At 42.4% G+C, this 20,273-nt stretch overlaps 1 protein-coding gene across 1 annotated transcript in view; it reads left to right on the top strand.

Moving 5' to 3' along the window:
- The first annotated feature begins 10,892 nt into the window (after positions 1-10,892).
- Positions 10,893-20,273, top strand: part of LOC140722873 (uncharacterized) — a 103,048-nt gene continuing 93,667 nt past the window's right edge. Inside the window, exons 1-2 of the mRNA XM_073037510.1 lie at positions 10,893-10,951; positions 15,217-17,600. Of these exons, the coding sequence (XP_072893611.1) occupies positions 16,071-17,600 (1,530 nt within the window). The 5' untranslated portion in view covers positions 10,893-10,951; positions 15,217-16,070. The remainder of the gene's footprint in view (positions 10,952-15,216; positions 17,601-20,273) is intronic.

The raw sequence follows: 20,273 nt of genomic DNA, 5'->3' as shown, positions 1-20,273 counted from the left end.
CCATCTGCAGTTAAATGGGAGGGGCAAACGGGATCACGTGTCATTATTGGTGACACAGCCCCTCCCCTCCCCCACCCAAGCAGAGACTCCAGCTACTCATTAGTCTGTAGAAAGAAGCAAACTTGCCGCTCACATCTCCTCTCACCTTAAATGTATTAGACATTTCAACCCCCAGGAAAAATATATCGTCTGTCCACTCTATCTATTCCTCTCGTAATCTTATAAACGTCCATCCAGTCTCACCCCAGCCTGCGCCGCTCTGGAGAAAACAACACAAGTTTGTCCAGCCTCTCGTTATAGCTCATGCCCTCTAATCCAAGCAGTGTCCTGGTAAACCTCTTCTGCGCCCTCTCCAAAGCCCCGACATCCTTCCGAGAATGGGGGCGACCAGAACTGTATGAAACACTCCAGATGTGGTCTAACTAGTTTTATAAAACTCTGTTACGAAGTGTAACGTTTTAGAAACGAACCAGCAGTAATGGAGTTCGCACTGGAGTTTGGTTTTGATGGTTAAAACCATTCTCTTTATTAGGATCTACTTATAGTAACTTAATGAAATAAAGGAAAGTTAACAGTGTTATGTGTATATATGTGTAAATATAATTCCCAAACTATCGAGCGTGAGGGAACAAAGCTCAGAGTCTTGAGATGGTAAAGTAGGAATGTTCAGTAATCCACGGAATAAATGATGGGAGAGAGATATTTGTAATCCAGGGTGAAACGTAGAGAAAAGGCCGTTACTTCAAAATAACCGCCGACGACGTTCTTATCCGTTGAATCCGTCACAAACGAGTTATCAGCGAAAGTGACCTGTCACAGGAATACCGTCTTCCAGGGGTTACCACACAGCATACCCAGGCAAGGGTTAACACAAGATATTCCACAATCCACTCCTATGGATTATACGAAGTTACAGCCACACACGTTCGTTGTGGTTCCGTGTACTGATGATCAACCCACTCTTGTGGGCAGAGGAGAGTTCCAAGCCTCAGCTGCGACTAACTGAAGCGATCAGCTTTTCCAGTCTCTCTCTTTCTCTCTTTAGACTGGCTGACTGCCTGTCTGCAGATCGCTCTCTCTCTCTTATGGTTCAGTCCACAGTCAGCGCTGTCAGCCTGTGACTGACGTCATAGTCCCGCCTCCTTGGAGTCTGAGATTTCTCTGATCATCGACACTGTTCAGGGTTTTGCATTTAACAGTGTACTGTCTCATACATTCGACCTACCGAGCTGCCAAGATGATCATCACTAATCAAATCTCACTGAGATTTCTCAGGTCCTGTTGAATTTATTGCCAAGTGCACAAGTACGATTCTCTGTCAGTAACAATCTATAAATATGTTTTACGTCATTAACAATATATAAAATACATTGTGTCATGATCAATATTAAAATGTGCATTTTGTGTCAACAACAGACTTGGAAATGTTGAATTTGATACCTGTCTCCATTCCTTCTCTAATCCACAACCAGCTCCTGTGTTTTTGTCACAATGTGGGAGAGGTAGTTTTCTTGACCCCACTGTGTCGGGGTGATGACTTCTTCTCTGTCGGCTGTCTCGTTATTATTTGAGATTAGGCCAGTCCGTGTAGTGTCGTCAGCAAATTTAATTAGCAGATTGGAGCTGTGGGTGGCGACACAAGTCATGGGTGCAGGGAGTAAAGTAAGGGGCAAGAAGCCAACCCTTTGGGGTATGTGTGCTGAGGGTCAGTGAGAGAGAGAGGTGCGCGAGCCCATACTTACCACCTGCCGGCGATCTGACAGGAAGTCCAGGATTCAGCTACACAAGGCAGGGTGAAGGCCGGGGTCTCTGAGCTTTTTGTCGATACTTCACGCCTTCGTATGGCTACTGCTCTGTCCATGACTGCAAGGAACTGCAGAGAACATCTGAGAAACAAGCCTCCCCTCCATGGACTCTTCCTATACTTCCCCTCCCTCGGAAAAGCAGGTCATGTACTCAAAGATCCTCACAGCCTGGACATTCTTGCTGCAAACCCGCTCCCCCATCGTGGAAGAGATACAAAAGCCTTACCCGGCTCAAGGACGGCTTCCTGTCTGTGGTTATAAGCCAAATGAATGATAAAATGGACTCGACCTCACAATGTAACTCGACGTGACCCTGCACCATATGTCTATCTGCACTGCGCTATCTCTGCAGCTATAATGCTTTGTTACATGTTGTTTTGTCATTTTTATTTTTAGAATCTTTTTTACTAGTACATAATCTTCTACAGCTATAGAATGAAACAAGACTTCAATAGATTAATATGTATAAAATTAATGAAGCTGAAGAAAAAACTAATCGTAAAATATGAATATGGAAAATATATATAGGAAAAAGAAGGAAAAAGGAACCCCATCTAACTAGGGGGGAAACCCACTAACTACAAAAAAGGGGAAAAACCCATTAAGAATCAACCCCCCTGAGCAATACGTTTAACCATCATCTAAATATAAAAATAGAATCATTAACCGCCATTTCATATTTATAAAAAAATAAAATTGGAAGGAAACCATATAGCATAATTCAAATTAAATGATAATATTTGGGGAAAAAAACCCATCTTCTCTCAAAATCGAATCGAGGATCAAAACTTCTACTTCTAATTTTTTCAAACTAAGACATAACATTCCTTGAGAAAACCATTCAATTAATGTAGGGGAAGAAATATCTTTCCATTTTAATAAAATAGCCCTTCTTGTCAGTAGCGTAACAAATCCAATTACTTGTTGATCTGAAGATGAAATACCCTGAATCTGATATGGAGCTATTCCAAATAGAACAGTCAACCTATTAGATAGTAAATTAATATTCAGAGCTTTAGAACTTGTTGAAAATAAAGACTTCCAAAACGATTTTAATGATGAACATGACCAGAACATATGTGACAATGCAGCTACTTCAGTTTTATATATATCACAGCATTTGTCTGTACTAGAAATATTTTAGATGGTTAATAATATTTATAATTATTGTTAAATAATAACGGTGAACAATTTTAAATTGAATTGGCACATATAGAAGAAGAATTTCTGTTTTTCAAAACTCGAAGCCAATCTTCATTAACAAAGGTCATATTAAGTTCTCTCTCCCAATCTTGTTTAATCTTTAGTGATAGGTTCGCTTTTTGTAACAAAAATAAGTTATACATTCTGCTAATGGAAACTTTCTCGAAGGGATTCAATTTCAAAATGGTATCGAACAAATCAGATTCTTGTAAATATGGAAACTTAGGTAAACATTGTTTAAAAAATGTCGAAACTGAACATATTGCAAAAAATGTGTATGAGTGAGAGAAAATTTGTTAATTAACTCTTCAAAGGTCATCAATCGACCATCACAAAATAAATCTGTAAAAGAATGGATCCCTTTATTTTTCCATAGGAGAAAAATGGGGACAGTTGTTGAAGGTTTAAATGAAATGTTTCGATACAAAAAACTGGACAACTAAATTGTTTCAAATTTAAAAAAAATTACGAAACTGAACCCAAATCGGTAGGGCTTGTTTAATAAACGGGTAAGGATATAAATTTGGAATTTTAAAGAGCTGTAAAGGTAATGGAGCTCCTAATATTGAAGTTAAATGAAATTGTTTAACAGCTTTTAATTCCAAATCAACCCATAATGTTTTTTGGTTCTTATCAAGCCAATATAACCAAAAACATAATTCTCTAATATTCACAGCCCAATAAAACAGTCTTAAATTAGAAAGTGCAAGTCCAGCATCTTTTTTTAGGTTTTTGTAAAAGATACTTATTAATTCTTGGTCTCTTATTGTTCCAAATAAAGGAAGACATAAGAGAGTCAATTTGATTGAAATTTTTTATAGTTAAAAAGATATGTATACCAAACAAGGCAGTAAGGGGATTTGGGTCAAATTGGACCCTAAAAAGTTGTGAAAAGATATGGAATACTTCCCTCCAAAACTTTTCATTTGTAGGGCAAAACCAAAACATATGAATTAAAGAGGCATCCGCAGAGTTGCATTTATTACAAAGTGGAGAAACATTCAGATAAAAACTGGACAGCTTCTGTTTAGAAATGTAAGCTCTATGAACCACTTTAAATTGTCGAAGAGAATGACGAGCACAGAAAGATGATTTATTAACCCGTTTAAGAATTTTATTCCATCTATCATCAGAAATCTGACAATTTAGGTCATCCACCCAAGCTTTTTTTATTTCATCTAAACAGTCTTGTCTAGAATCAATCATCAAGTTATAGATACCGGTAATAGAACCATTAACAAAAGGTGTTAAATTTAAAATATGGAAATATGGAAACTTAGGTAAATATTGCTGTTAAAAATGTCCAAACTGAACATATTGCTGAAAATGTGTATGAGCAAGAGAAAATTTGTTAAATAACTCTTCAAAGGTCATCAGTCGACAATCACAAAATAAATCTGTAAAAGATTGGATCCCTTTATTTTCCATAGGAGAAAAATAGGGTCAGTTGTTGAAGGTTTAGATGAAAAGTTTCGATATGAAAAACTAGACAACTTAAATTGTTTAATTTTTTTTTTAAAAACGAAACTGAACACAAATCCGTAGGGATTGTTTAATAACCGGGTAAAGAGTTAAATTTGGAATTTTACTGAGCTGTATAGGTAATGGAGCTCCTAAAATTGAAGTTAAATAAAGTTGTTTAACAGCTTTTAATTCCAAATCAACCCATAATGATTTTTGGTTCTTACCAAGCCAATATAACCAAAAACATAATTGTCTAATACTCACAGCCCAATTAAATTCACAGTCTTAAATTAGGAAGTGCAAGTCCACCATCTTTTTTAGATTTGTGTAAATGATACTTATTAATTCTTGGTCTCTTATTGTTCCAAATAAAGGAAGAAATAAGAGTGTCAATTTGATCGATTTTTTTTTAGTTAAAAAGATATGTATATTTTCGAAAATATATAAAGATCTAGGTAAAATCATCATTTTCACAGCATGAATACCACCTATTAAAGAAAAAGTAAGTGGATTCCATCTAGAAAATAGTTGTTTCATGGAGTCCATTAAAGGAACTACGTTCGCTTTATAGAGATCTTTATATTTTTTAGTAATTATAATAGCTAGATATCTAAAAGTATTAACAATTCTAAAAGGAATACCATCATATATACTAACATGGACATTTAATGGAAACAATTCGCTTTTATTCAAGTTAAGTTTATATCCTGAAAATGTACCAAAATATTGAAGTGCTTCCAAAACATTAGGAATTGATTCCTCAAGACTTGAAATAAAAACCAAAAGATCATTTGCATAAAGAGAAATCTTATGTATGGTTCCATTCATAGAGATACCATGAATACTTTTAGCTTCACGGAGTGTTATAGCTAAAGGCTCCAATACAAGATTAAACAGTAAAGGGCTTAAAAGACATCCCTGTCTAGTGCCACGAGAAAGTGAGAAAAAAGAAGAGCTGCAGTTATTAGTAATGACAAGCTCAAGGGCGGCTTTCTGTCTGTGTTTATAAGCCAAATGAATGATAAAATGGACTCGACCTCACAATATAACTGGACGTGACCCTGCACCATATGTCTATCTGCACTGCACTTTCTCTGCAGCCATAATGCTTTGTTACAGTTATTGTTCTGTCGTATATCAGCTCAATGTACTGTTGTAATGTATCGATCTGTGTGGATGGTACGTCAGGCAAAGTTATCACTGTAGCTCAGTACATGATGATAATAAACAAATTCCCCATTTTAATTGTGTGGAAATATTAGACAGACTGAGTTACTGCTCTGGAACCACCGAAGGAAACTGAACTGTTTTCATTTCTGTACTGAACTGAACTGTTGTCCAGCCCTTCGTTATAGCTCGTGCTCTCTAATCCAGGCAGTGTCCTGGGAAACCTCTTCTGCGCCCTCTCCAAAGCCCCGCCATCCTTCCGAGAATGGGGGCGACCAGAACTGTATGAAACACTCCAGATGTGGGCTAACTAGTTTTATAAAACTGTGTTACGAACTGAAACGTTTTAGAAACGAACCAGCAGCAATAGAGTTCACACTGGAGTCTGGTTTTGATGGTTAAAACACTCTGTTTATTAGTATCTACTTATAATATAGTAACTTAACGAAATAAAGGAAAGTTAGCAGTGTTAAGTGTATATATGTGTAAATGTAATTCCCAGACTATCGAGCCTGAGGGAACAAAGCTTAGAGTCTTGAGATGGTAAAGTAGGAAAGTTCAGTAATCCACGGAATAAATGATGGGAGAGAGATATTTGTAATCCAGGGTGAAACATAGAGAAAAGGCCGTTACTTCAAAATAACCGTCGACGAAGTTCTTATCCGTTGAATTTGTCCACATACGAGTTATCAGCGAAAGTGACCTGTCACAGGAATACCGTCTTCCAGGGGTTACCACACAACATACCCAGGCAAGGGTTAACACAAGATATTCCACATTCCACTCCTATGGATTATACGAAGTGACAGCCACACACATTCGTTGTGGATCCATGTACCGATGATCAACCCACTCTTGTGGGCATAGCAGAGTTCCAAGCCTCAGCTGCGACTAACTGAAGGGATCAGCTTTTCCAGTCTCTCTCTCTCTCTATAGACTGGCCCACTGCCTGTCTGCAGATCGCTCTCTCTCTTATGGTTCAGTCCACAGTCAGCGCTGTCAGCCTGTGACTGACGTCATAGTCCAGCCTCCTCACGCCGCCGCTCTTAAAGAAACAGTCACAGTACGACCGCAGGCTCGTAACAGCCGCAACACAACTTCCCGACTTTTGAACTCAATGCATCAACTAATAAAGACAACCATGCCATTTGCCTTCTTTAACCACCCGATCAATCTGTGCAGTCTCTTTCAGGGAGCGATGAACCTGGAGGCTAAGATCCCTCTGATCATCAACACTGTTCAGGGTTTTGCATTTAACAGTGTACTGTCTCATACATTCGACCTACCGAGCTGCCAAGATGATCATCACTAATCAAAGCTCACTGAGATTTCTCAGGTCCTGTTGAATTTATTGCCAAGTGCACAAGTACGGGAAGGTACAGGTACAGAGAAACATTGACTTGTGGCAGCATCACAGGCAAGTACATTCAGTTAACTCACAGAACACAAATTATAAGATTCTCTGTCAGTAACAATCTATAAATATGTTTTATGTGATTAACGATATTTAAAATACATTGTGTCATGATCAATATTAAAATGTGCATTTGTGTCAATAACAGACTTGGAAATGTTGAATTTGGTCCCTGTCTCCATTCCTTCTGTAATCCACAACCAGCTCCTGTGTTTTTGTCACAATGAGGGAGAGGTTGTTTTTTTGACACCACTGTGTCGGGGTGATGACTTCTTCTCTGTCGGCTGCCTCGTTATTATTTGAGATTCGGCCGATCAATGGAGTGTTGTCAGCAAATCTAATTAGCAGATTGGAACCCGCCACTGCAGCCCCACAGTGCGCTATGTACTGATTGCAAAGCTACGAAATTGCATGTGAATAGCCTCCCCTCCCCCAACTCCACTCTTTCTTTCTGCCTCAGCAGCAGACTGGGACATCTTACATCTCGCCGCCTCCGTCAGGACATTAAACTGTGAACAACTGTGGTCAGGGACTGATCTCTGGGGTACTCCAAACGCTACCTCCTTCCAGTCTGAAAACGACCCACTCATCCAGACACACACTACCGGCAGTTTATCATCTCCAACGAAAAAGCCTAATCACCTACTCCTGAGGTTCAATACCATTGCCGACTCTGAGTTTACCACCGTCAAATGCCAGGAGGGACATAATAATCAGAAAGTCTTTTGTCACAGCCGTGTAAGTAAAATGTGATCTCAGTAGGTGTGTGGCGCATGCTCAGAATGCGAAGGAGACAGACAAACTGAGCCAAGTCACAGACTGATGAAGGGGAGGAATGATCCATTTTGATACAGAGAGGGAAGCAGAGAGTTTGATGTTGTGCCTGATTCCGGAACTGTGGCCAGTTAGAAGATGAAGTCTTGTCCCCCCAAATTATTTTGAGTTGTGACAGTGTTTTTCACAGAAGACACCATAGAAGCTAAAATTATCTGAACTGAAATGTTGTCCTTCACCCACTGACGTGGTTTTTAAACTTTTAACAGTTTAGAAAAGTCAAAGGATTTGAGTATGGGAATCACAAACACGTTAGTTGCTTTGTGATTGCTCGTTAGTTCCGCTGTATCTGTCAGTTCACCAGCGCTTGAATGCCGCCGATCCTTGAATGTGGAGGCGGAGATGCTGGAGAAGACAGCACCCCACTCGCTACAAGGAGAACCCGATCACGTGTCCATGTCCGTGATCTGATTGGATTAATCGCCATGACGTTATAGCAGTGAGATGTCATTCACTGGCTCTCATTTTGGAAGGGATTCAGTCGGCCATCGCAGATACACCAACAGCTTCGCACTGGGAAGCGGCCGATCACCTGCTCCATTTGTGCGAAGAGACTCATTCAGTTAACCCACCTTGTGATGCTCCGGTGAGTTCACAATAAATAGAGGCCACATTTCTGTCCGGAGTGAGCAAAGAGTTTTATTCAATCATCCCAGCTGCTGCAACACCAGCAACTTCACATCAGGGAGGAAGTTCAAATCAGCTCCGTGTTAAATGTTTAACCATCACGGTGACTGAAGGCAGCTGCAGGTTCATGAGGGACTGTTACTGTCAGATTCTGCAGTTCTTGCGGCTGCTCATCGCACCCAGGACTGAACCCTGGTCACTGAGCATTGGAGGAGTCTGTTCTGCTGATGTTAGCCTTAAACTAGACTGGCGTTTAATATTGTGGAGCTGTGAAAGATAAATCAGTTCTGTATCAAATCCCGTGTCTCAGGTACTTACTGTCTCTACCGCTCTCACATTGTACACTAGAGAGACCACTCGGCCCATCTGGTCCCTGCCCAAGTTTCTGTTTCCCTCTCACTCGCCTCTGTGGGATAGGAGATTTCCCTTGAATTTCATAAAATCACAGAAATCTATAACATATTTCCGATGCTTTGGCACAGAATGTTGTGCCGACCATGTAACTTACTCTAGAAACTGCTTAGAATTACCCTACCGCATAGCCACCTATTTTCCTAAGCCCCATGTACCTATCTAAGAGTCTCTTAAAAGACCCTATTGTATCCGCCTCTACCACCATCGCTGGCGGTGCATTCCACACACACACCACTCTTTGCTTAAACAAAATTAGCTCTGACATCTCCTCTGTACTGACTTCCAAGCAACTTAAACCTATTCCCCGTCATGTTAGTCGTTTCTGCCCCGGGAAAAAGCCTCTGGCTATCCACAGGACCAATGCCTCTCATCATCTTATACACCTGCATGAATTCCCTGCATGATTTTCTCCAGGCTGAATTAGACGATGAGCTCACTGTGGTTTTGACGTTCTTCAGGGCTCTGGACGAAGTTGGTTAAACTCCTTCTTCCCTGCTCTTTTCAACATTTTGGGTCATTTTCACCAATTTTAAAGGACTGTGCCTCAGACAGCTGGGTTGTTGCAATTGTTACGTACCAGCAGCAACAGATCACTAACGGAGTCTGGTTTCGATGTTAAACCACTATCTTTATTAGTATCTACTCCAAATATAAAAGATTAAACGAAATAAACAGAAGTTAACAGTGTTGTGCGTAGATATAGCTCCCAAACTATCAAGCTTGGGAAACAATGCTTAAAGTCTTATGATGGTAAAGTAGAAAAGTTCAGTGATCCACGGAATAAGTGAGTGAGAGGAGAGATTTGTAAATCCACACGAACATGTAGAGAGAAAGCAATTACGAAGAATTCCACACACATTCCACGCTGGGTAAACGAAATAACAGCCGCCGAAGATCTTATCCGTCGATTAGTTCCGAAATCCACTTAGAAATATCACCAGGTGACAGTGACAGGAATATCGTCTTCAAGTGATTACCACAGAACACCCCGATTCCAGGTAAGGGCCAACAAAAGTGATACCACAGGATACTCCAGCAAATCCACACGTATGGATGATACGAAGTGACAGTCACACATCCGTTGTGCACTGCGTGTCGATGATCAGATCAACCCAACCATTTGGGCATGGAAGAGTTGCAGCCTATAGCAGTCACACGCTGAAGTTCCAACAGCTTGTCTCCCTCTCCCGCTCCCGCTCCCTCAGGCTGCCGCAGCTTGTGTCTGACGTCACAGCCCCGCCTCACTCAGCCACTTAAAGCGACACTCACAGTAAACGAACCTGCGGTCTCGTAACACAATGCACCTCTAACGTCTGACAGCAGACTAGCGAGTGAATCTTCGATGGTGCAGAGTCAGAAACCGAAGAGTTGCCAGCCTGAGTCAGGGCTTTGGGGCTCCAGTGACAGATGGGGTCTAGAGTTTACGAGGAGGAGGAGGAATCAGACCAGCAGGATATGACTACAAAAGAAACATCAGAAACATTTGGAAACTGGTTGACTTGAAAAAAAGGTGGTTAATTTCTGCAAAATACTAGTGGAAATCAACAGATGAGGCAGAAAATGTGAAGAGGAATAAATAGACAATGTTTAGGCCGAGCCCCTTCAGCATGCCTAGACTGTGTACTCCTCTGCTTAGTTGCTGCCTGAACTGCAGAGTTCCTCCAGCATTTTGTGTGTGTGCGTCTTTGTATTTCCAACAACTGCAGAATCTCCTGTGTTTTTTAACTGCATTTTACTTTGGCATTAGATACACGTTGGTATTGAGTATATTGTTTATGGGAGCCGCTTTCTGCGTTAAAACAGCTGCTGATTTTTCTATACACACGAAAAAAAAATGAGGTATGGACAATGAACCGGTGCTTGCAGAAATGTTTAATGGCACCCTAATTACCCATAATGCGTTGCGTTAAAAATTTCGCCGGCACAAAAGCACCGATGAAATGCGCAGGCGTCAGGCTGATGACGTTCCCGAGTATCACGCATGCGCGCAGTACCCTGCAGGCCTTGAAAATGTCGGGCGCAGGTAAGATCGATTCTCTCCGATTTTATATTAAACACCGACTTCAGGACGATTCCTGTGAAATCCAGTCACGGTGGCCAGCAATCCCGGAACAGTCCTGCTCTCTTCCCTCTCTCTCAGACCCACGATCCGTACACGGGCCCCGGGGAGCTACCGGCTGATGAGGGAATGGGAACCGATGGATCTCTCAGACAGAGCTGAGCTCCAGCTATCTAAATGCAAGGATTAGGAACTCAGAGGAAGGGAACAAAATCTTTTACATCAGCCGTAGAGAAGATTACCTTTGTTCTACCTCCAATCAGTAACAAGAGAAAATCTGCAGATGCTGGAAATCCAAGCAACACACACAAAATGCCGGCGGAACTCAGCATTAGTACTCTTTTCCATAGATGCTGCCTGGCCTGCTGAGTTCCTCCAGTATTTTGTGTGTGTGTTGTTTGTTGTACCTCCTCCTGTTCTGAACTTTTCTACAGGTGAGAACATGTTTTGACCCATTCTTTCTGGGTACATGATAATATCAAAAACCTTTGCCCTTGGCAACAAGTAACTTTCACATCACAAATGTGCCAGATTCCAGTGAGACAGACTACTGCCCTTCCCTTCATATACATTGGCATTGCATTCACTGAGTTCACCACCGTCAGTCACCTGGAGAGGGTTCAGGGGAAATATTTATGTACAACACAGAAACTGCTGTTACCTGTCTGTATTGTGGTGATGCAAAAGTTGCTGGAGAATTTGCAAATGGGAAGAAGTGGAGTGAAATTTGGAAATCTGACTTTTTAAAGCATCATTTAGCAAACAAGTCACATATGGACAGTGTGCAAAAGCTCTGGCGAGAAAATCCTTCATAACCCGCTATAGGCCTGCTACATAGGTTGTGTGAGAGTGCAGATGAACTCGATAGAACCTAGAGGAGATCAAAGTTTTTATCGACAGTGATTTGCTAGCTGTGAAAATGAATACCTCTCTATATAAAATTCACTGTGCATATGTTGTCACTGGGTAAAAAAAATACACAGTACATGGTTTATGTGCACACTTGTCATTACAAATTGGAGGTGTCATTGGTGGGAAGGTGGGGAGACCTCCGGTGTCCCTGATGCCCTCACCTACAAGATGTGCATTCAGCTGCAGCTTGTAACCCGGCACTTTAAGGAGTTGGAACTTGAAATGGATGAATTCTGGATCATCCAGGAGTTGGAGGGGGTGATAGATATGACATGAAGAGAGGTGAGTTACACACAAGGTACAGGACACAGGGAACTGGGTGAGAGTCAGGAAGGGAAATGAGGTTAAATAGCCATCACAGAGTACTCTTGTTGCTATCCCACACAACAACAGGTGGAACACTTTAGAAAGTATTGGGGTGGATTACCTGGCAGAGGAAAGTCAAAGGAGTGATAGGGGATTCATTAGTTAGGGGAACAGAACAGGAAGGGGACTAATATCCTAGTGGTAAGGCTGCGAGAGCAAGTGTGGTGGAGGGGGGGTGCTGATGTGGTTAAAATGATTTGTAGGAGGAATGGGAGCCAGAATGACAGGACAGATAGTGGAGAGGGTGATTTGAATTGAATTGACCTTCTTACATACATATACATGAGGAGTAGAAGTCTTTACGTTACATCTCCATCTAAATGTGCAATGTGTTATTTATAGTCATTTATAATAAATAGTTTGTGCCTAGAACAGTCAGTATAACATAGATATGCAATTGTATTAGCATGAATTAATCAGTCTGAGGGCCTGGTAGAAGATGATGTCCTGGAGCCTGTTGGTCCTTTTGCTGTGGTACCGTTTCCTGGATGGTGGCAGTAGGAACAGTTTGTGGTTGTGGTGAATTGGGTCCCCAATATCTTTTGGGCCCTTTTTCCACACCTGTCTCTGTAAATGTCCTGAATAGTGGGAAGTTCACATCTACAGATGCGCTGGGCTGTCCACACCACTCTCTGCAGAGTCCTGCAATTGAGGGAAGTACAGTTCCCATACCAGGCAGTGATGCAGCCAGTCAGGATGCTCTCAATTGTGTCCCTGTAGAAAGTCCTCAGGATTTTGGGCCCCATTCCCAACCTCTTCAATTATCTGAGGTGAAAGAGGTGCTGCTGTGCTCTTTTCACAACACAGTCGGTATGTACAGACCATGTGAGATGCTTGGTGATGTTTATGCCGAGGATCTTAAAGCTGTTCACCCTCTCAGCCCCAGATCCTTTGATGTCAACAGGGGTTAGCCTGTCTCCATTCCTCCTGCAGTCCGCAATCAGCTCCTTTGTTTTTGTGACAATGAGGGAGAGTTTGTTTTCTTTACACCAGTCAGATCTTGTTCAGACCTCAGATAGAGTCAGCAATCAAATGGTTGAGCATGGTGCAATGAATGTGCTGAGCTGTGTATATCACAATGCACGAAGCATCATAGGAAAGCCCGATGAGCTCAGGACAGGGAATTATGATATTGTAGACATTATAGAAGCTTGTTTACACCCAACAGTCTGAGGGATTTAGAGATATTTGTAGAGAGATTGCAGACCATGCCAAGAAACAAAGGATGTTCCAGTAAGTGATTTTAACTTTCCATTTATTGACTGGGACTCCCATACTGTAAAAGGATTAGATGAGGTAAAGTTTGTCAAATGTGCCCTTAATCAGTACGTAGAATTCCTGATGTAGAAGTGTGCAATAAGCTGTTAGGAAATGATCCAGGGTGGTGACAGAATTTGTGATCATAATGCCATGAGATTCAAAGTAAATATGGAAAAAGAGAGGTCTGGACCACGGGTTGAGATTCTAAATTGGAGAAAGGTCAATTTTGATAGTATCAAAAAGGATCTGACAAGTGTGGTTTGGGACAGGTTGTCTCCTGGCAAAGGAGTACCTGTAAGTGGGAGGCCTTCAGAGGTGAATTTTTGAGGATGTAGAGTTTGTATGTGCCTGCCAAAATGAAAGTTGAAAGGTAACTGGTCCAGGAAACCTTGCTTTTGAAGAGAAATTGAAGCCTCGTATATTTTGTTCCTCTAAATGCCTCAGACTGTTGGGTGCTACTGAGACCCATTAATGACTACAAGTCATGGTTCCTTGCACTGAGCTCATCTGACTTTTTTTGTTGTCTTCTTTTGGTTTCTCAAAGCTTCCGAATAGTTTTTGTTCTTTTGTTTGCCCTCTCTTTGACATTTATGTTGGTTTTGGCTTCTCATTTTAGCCACAGTTGTGTCCTCCTGTCTTTCTAATGCTTCCACTTCTGTAGCATCACTCAGGTCCCAAATTGCTCCAGAAACTCCAGCCACTGCTGCTTAATTGTCACTCCTACCCTTTCCCTTCCAAACAAGTTTGGCCAACTTCTCTGCCATAGAAACATGGAGAAGTTCAGTAAAGAAACAGGCTATTTGTCCCATCTAGTCAATGCCAAAAAAGCATTTAAACTTGCAGTGCGATCTGGACCAGCTGGCAAAATGGTTTGAGAAATGGAAAAAGGAATTTAATGCAGACAAGTGTGAGTTGTTGCACTTTGGTCTGATTTACCAAGGGAGGTCTTTCACAGTGACTGGTCGGGCACGGAGGAGTGTTGTAGAATAAAGGGACCTCTTGTAGAAGAAAGTCCTTAATTTACTGAAAGTGGTATCACAGTTAGATAGAGATGGAAGGTAAGATTTTAGCCCAATGGCCTTCATGAACAAAAGTACTGACAACAATAGATGGATGTTATGTTGACTTATAGAAGATATTGGTGAGGCCTAATTTGGAGTACTAAGTGCAGTTTTGGTCACCAACCTACAGGAAAGATGTAAGGACTTAGAAAGAGTTCAGAGAAAATTCACAAGGATGTTGCCAGGTCTGGAGTACTTGGGTTATAAGGAAAGATTGAACAGGTCAGGTCTTTATTCCTTGGACTGTAGGAGATTGAGGGGAGATTTGATTGTGATAGAGGGGCATAGATAGTGTAAATGCAAGCTGGCTTTTACCACTGAGATGGGGTGGGAGTACAACCAGAGGCCATGGGTTAAGGGTGAAAGGTGAAATGCTAAGGTGAACATGAGGGGAAACTTCTTCACACAAACGGTCATCCGGGTGTGGAATGAGCAGCAAGCACAAGTGGTGCATGCAAGCTCGATTTCAACATTTCAGAGGTTCATGTAGGTACCTGCATGGTAGGGGTATGGGAGTGGGCAGGTTAAATAGTTCAGCACAGACTAGATGGCCCAAAGGGCATGTTTCTGTGTTGTAATTTTCTACAAGAATGTGAAATACTATAAAAAATCACTCTGTCTTTTTAACAGCTGTGCGGACCAACCATTCACCTCAACAGGAATTTTTTATATGGCATTAAATCTGTGGCACTTTAAGTTAATAATACATAAAAGAAAATTCCAGATGCACATCAAGAAAGGCGAATTGCGTGAGACTGTTTCAGTTACTGTGGGGCCAGGCACCCATGCAGCTCAGCAGGAACAGGGAATAATAACAATGGAGAGAGTCCAACTCAGCCAAGGTACAAATTGCAGATGGCAGAAATGCCCCATTCTTATAGAGACAGGAAGAGCATCGGGGAATTGATGGTCATTCCAGATACCAGCAATCTGCCCAGTCAGAAGATGATTTCTCTGCACAACTTGGATAGAACCTCACTGTAATAGTGTGATACCAGTTCAAACCTTGGCAACTCAAGTAATCTCATCTGAAATGTTGTCCTAAACCCATTGATGGATTTCGTAAATCTTTTTACAGGTTCAAAACAAGAAGGAGTTTGTCTCCAGGAAGTTCAAACACGGCACACCAGTTTTGTTGTCTCTGTCCAGATATTTAAGAAGTGGAGCAAGGGATTCAATCGACCATCCTTCCTGCTCAGACTGTGGGGAGGGATTCACTCGGTCATTTGACCAACTGGCAACCCGTCATTTTATACAGGAGAAAGGCTGTTCACCTGCTCAAACAGTGGGAATGGATTCACTCGGTTATCACAATTGAAGGTACATCAGCAAGTTCACACTAGGCAAGGCCATTCACCTGTTCTGTGTGTGAGAAAGGATTCAGTCATTCTTCCCACCTGTGGACACACCAGTCAGTTCACTCTGGGCAAAGGCTGGTGATCTGCTGAATTTCTGGGAAAGGATTCACTCAGTCATCTGACCTAATGGCACACCAGTGGGTTCACACTGGGGAGAGGCCGTTCACCTGCTCAGAATGGGGGATAGGATTCACTGACTCTTCCACCTTACAGAGTCATCAGCGAGTTCACACTGGGGAGAAGCCGTTCACCTGCTCAGAATGTGGGAAGGGATTCACTCAGTCATCCAGCCTACGGAGACATCAGCGAGTTCACACTGGGGAGAAGCCGTTCACCTGCTTAGAATGTGGGAAGAGATTCACTCAGTCATCCCACCTACGGAGACATCAGCGAGTTCACACTGGTGAGAAGTCGTTCACTGGCTCAGAATGTGGGAAGAAATTCACTGAGTCATCCACCTTACTGGTACATCAGCGAGTTCACACTGGGGAGAAGCCATTCACCTGCTCAGAATGTGGGAAGGGATTTACTCAGTCATCCAGCCTACGGAGACATCAGCGAGTTCACACTGGGGAGAAGCCGTTCACCTGCTCAGAATGTGGGAAGGGATTCACTCAGTCATCCCACCTGCATATTCATCAGCGAGTTCACACTGGGGAGAAGCCATTCACCTGCTCAGAATGTGGGAAGAGATTCACTCATTCATCCAATCTACATAGTCATCAGCGAGTTCACACTGGGGAGAAGCCGTTCACCTGCTCAGAATGTGGGAAAGGATTCACTGAGTCATCCACCTTACTGGTACACCAGCGAGTTCACACTGGGGAGAAGCCGTTCACCTGCTCAGAATGTGGGAAAGGATTCACTCAGTCATCCCACCTGCATATTCATCAGCGAGTTCACACTGGGGAGAGGCCATTCACCTGCTCAGAGTGTGGGAAGGGATTCATTCGGTCATCCCAACTACTGGCACACCAGCAAGTTCACACGGGGGAGTGGCCTTTCACCTGCTCAGAATGTGGGAATGGATTCACTGACTCTTCCACCTTACAGAGTCATCAGCGAGTTCACACTGGGGAGAAGCCGTTCACCTGCTCAGAATGTGGGAAGGGATTCACTCAGTCATCCAGCCTACAGAGACATCAGCGAGTTCACACTGGGGAGAAGCCGTTCACCTGCTCAGAATGTGGGAAGAGATTCACTCAGTCATCCCACCTACGGAGACATCAGCGAGTTCACACTGGGGAGAAGCCGTTCACCGGCTCAGAATGTGGGAAGGGATTCAGTCAGTCATCCCACCTACTGGAACACCAGTCAGTTCACACTGGGGAGAAGCCGTTCACCTGCTCAGAATGTGGGAAAGGATTCACTGAGTCATCCACCTTACTGGTACACCAGCGAGTTCACACTGGGGAGAAGCCATTCACGTGCTCAGAATGTGGGAGGAGATTCACTCATTCATCCAATCTACATAGTCATCAGCGAGTTCACACTGGGGAGAAGCCATTCACCTGCTCAGAATGTGGGAAGAGATTCACTCGGTCATCCCACCTACTGGCACACCAGTCAGTTCACACTGGGGAGAGGCTGTTCACCTGCTCAGACTGTGGAAAGGGATTCACTCAGTCATCCCAACTACTGGAACACAAGTCAGTTCATATTGGGGAGTGGCCATTGTTATGAATCCCTAGGTTTCGTTTGATATGGACTGTCATTTTAAGAGAGATTAAGAAGGTGAATCAGTCTGACTTGCTGCTTGTTTACATTGCTCGCAGCTTGTTTAGTTTTAACTGAGGACACAGACACTCAGAGTCAGATGGAGACGGATGAAAAATGGAAGGATTGAAAGCAGGGAACTAGTGGCCAAAGGTCACTGTTTAGAACTTTCCTTTGCCAACAAGGGTGGGTTAATGATCCATTCACCGTACATCGAATGTATGGTTGTCACCTCATTTAACCCATAGGAGTGGATCTGATTTGGGATATCCTGTCGAGACCACTTATGTGTTAACCCTTGCCTGGGTGTGATGTGGTCATTCATTTGAAGATGATACCCTTCATGACAAGTCACTTTCGGTGATAATTCGTATGTAGATTTGTAAAGATCACAGATAAAATCTACAGCAACTGTTTTCTCATTTTAACACTATGGAACCTGGAGAACAGACAGACAGACAGATGTACTTTATTGATCCTGAGGGAAATTGAGTTTCGTTACAGTCGCACCAACCAAGAATATTGTAGAAATATAGCAATATAAAACCATCAATAATTAAATAATAATAAGTTAATCTTTGCAAGTGGAAATAAGTCCAGGACCAGCCTATTGGCTCAGGGTGTCTGACACTCTGAGGGAAGATTAGAAAAGTTTGATGGCCACAGGCAGGAATGACTTCCTGTGATGCTCAGTGTTAGATCTCGGTGGAATGAGTCTCTGGCTGAATGTACTCCTGTGCCTAACTAGTACATTATGGATTGGATGGGATTCATTGTCCAAGATGGCATGCAACTTGGACAGCATTATCTTTTCCGACACCACCGTCGGAGAGTTCAGTTCCACCCCCACAACATCACTGGCCTTACGAATGAGTTTGTTGATTCTGTTGGTGTCTGCTACCCTCAGCCTGCTGCCCCAGCACACAACAGCAAACATGATAGCGCTGGTCACCACAGCCTCGTAGAACATCCTCAGCATCGTCTGGTAGATGTCAAAGGACCTCAGTCTCCTCAGGAAATAGAAACGGCTCTAACCCTTCTTGTAAACAGCCTGAGTGTTCTTTGAGCAGTCCAGTTTATTGTCAATTCGTATCCCCAGGTATTTGTAATCTTCCACCATGTCCACACTGACCCCTTGGATGGAAACAGGGGTCACTGGTGCCTTAGCCCTCCTCAGGTCCACCACCAGCTCCTTAGTCTTTTTCACATTAAGCTGCAGATGATTCTGCTCGTACCATGTGACAAGATTTCCACCATAGCTCTGTACTCAGCCTCATCTCCCTTGCTGTTTGACATAACTGCCTTCTCTCGACATTTACCCTGAATTACAAATAACTCTCTCATCACCTATTTTGTGGATGAACTGAACTTTCATACTTTACCATCTGAAGACTCCAAGCCTTATTTTCCCCGAGCTCAATAGTTTGGGAGTTATATTTACACACATATATACACATAACACTGTTAATCTTTGTTTAACTTGTTTAAGTAAACCTAGTGAGCTTGAGCTCCAGTACAAGTGAGAAAAATTAAAGCTGGAGTCTGCGGAAAGGCAGAGGCAGTTTGAGGCTAGAGAGGCAGAAAAACAGACAGAAAATTGTCTCAAAGTGTAATAAAGGGGAAGGCTTAGCATGCCTATTCTGCTTTGACAGTTGCTGAAGCAGCTGATTATTTATTTATTTATGCTGACCCAATCATCACCACTGGGCTATAAACGTGCAGGAGCAGTGTGTGGTTCAGTGCTTTGCTCAAGGACACACACACTGCCTTGGCTGAGGCTCAAAATCATGACCTTCAGATCGCTAGTTCAACACTTTAACCAGCTGGCCACGCACCACACATTATGACCTAGTGAAGCAGGCTGTGCTCAAAGCTTATGAGTTGGTCCCAGAAGCATACAGGCAAAAGTTTAGAAATTTGAAGACATCTGTGAACCAGACTTATATGGAATTTGCTTATGAGAAATTTGTGTGTATTGCCCACTGGTGCACATATAAAAATGTAAATGATGATTTTAACAGCTTGAAAGAGTTGGTTTTAATTGAAGAATTCAAAAAGTGCGTCCCTGATTACATAAAGACGTATTTAGATGGAAATGATGCTGCCACTATGCAGGAGTCTGCTAGATCAGCAGATCAGTTTGCTTTAACTCATAAGGTTATGTTTACCCTGAATAAGAGTTTCGAAAAGAGTAGCAGGGATAACCAGGGTAAACCAGAAATTAATGCTGGGATTTGTCACACTTGTCAAGTTTTGACTAAACCTAATCAGGTCATCCCAGTGCCCCACTCCGGCCTATACCTGCATTCGGTGAACCCTTTTCCAAAGTTATAGTGGATTGTGTTGGCTCATTGCCAAAGACTAAAGCTGGCCATCAGTATCTGCTAACTATTATGTGTACTGCATCCAGATTCCCAGAGGCAATGCCTCTCAGAAATATTAAAGCTAAAAATGTGTCGAAGGCTCTTAACAATTTTTTTTTTACTTTATTCGATTTGCCTCAAGAAATCCAGTCTGATCAAGGAAGTAATTTTAAATCTGGATTATTCCAGCGGGTAGTTTATGAACTGGGAGCAAAACAAATTACATCGTCTACATACCATCCAGAATCAC

This window comes from Hemitrygon akajei, unplaced genomic scaffold (assembly GCF_048418815.1).
Source record: "Hemitrygon akajei unplaced genomic scaffold, sHemAka1.3 Scf000092, whole genome shotgun sequence".
Taxonomy (NCBI): domain Eukaryota; kingdom Metazoa; phylum Chordata; class Chondrichthyes; order Myliobatiformes; family Dasyatidae; genus Hemitrygon; species Hemitrygon akajei.
The sequence above is the reverse complement of the archived record's forward strand: the minus strand, read 5'-3'. Positions and strand labels throughout refer to the sequence as shown.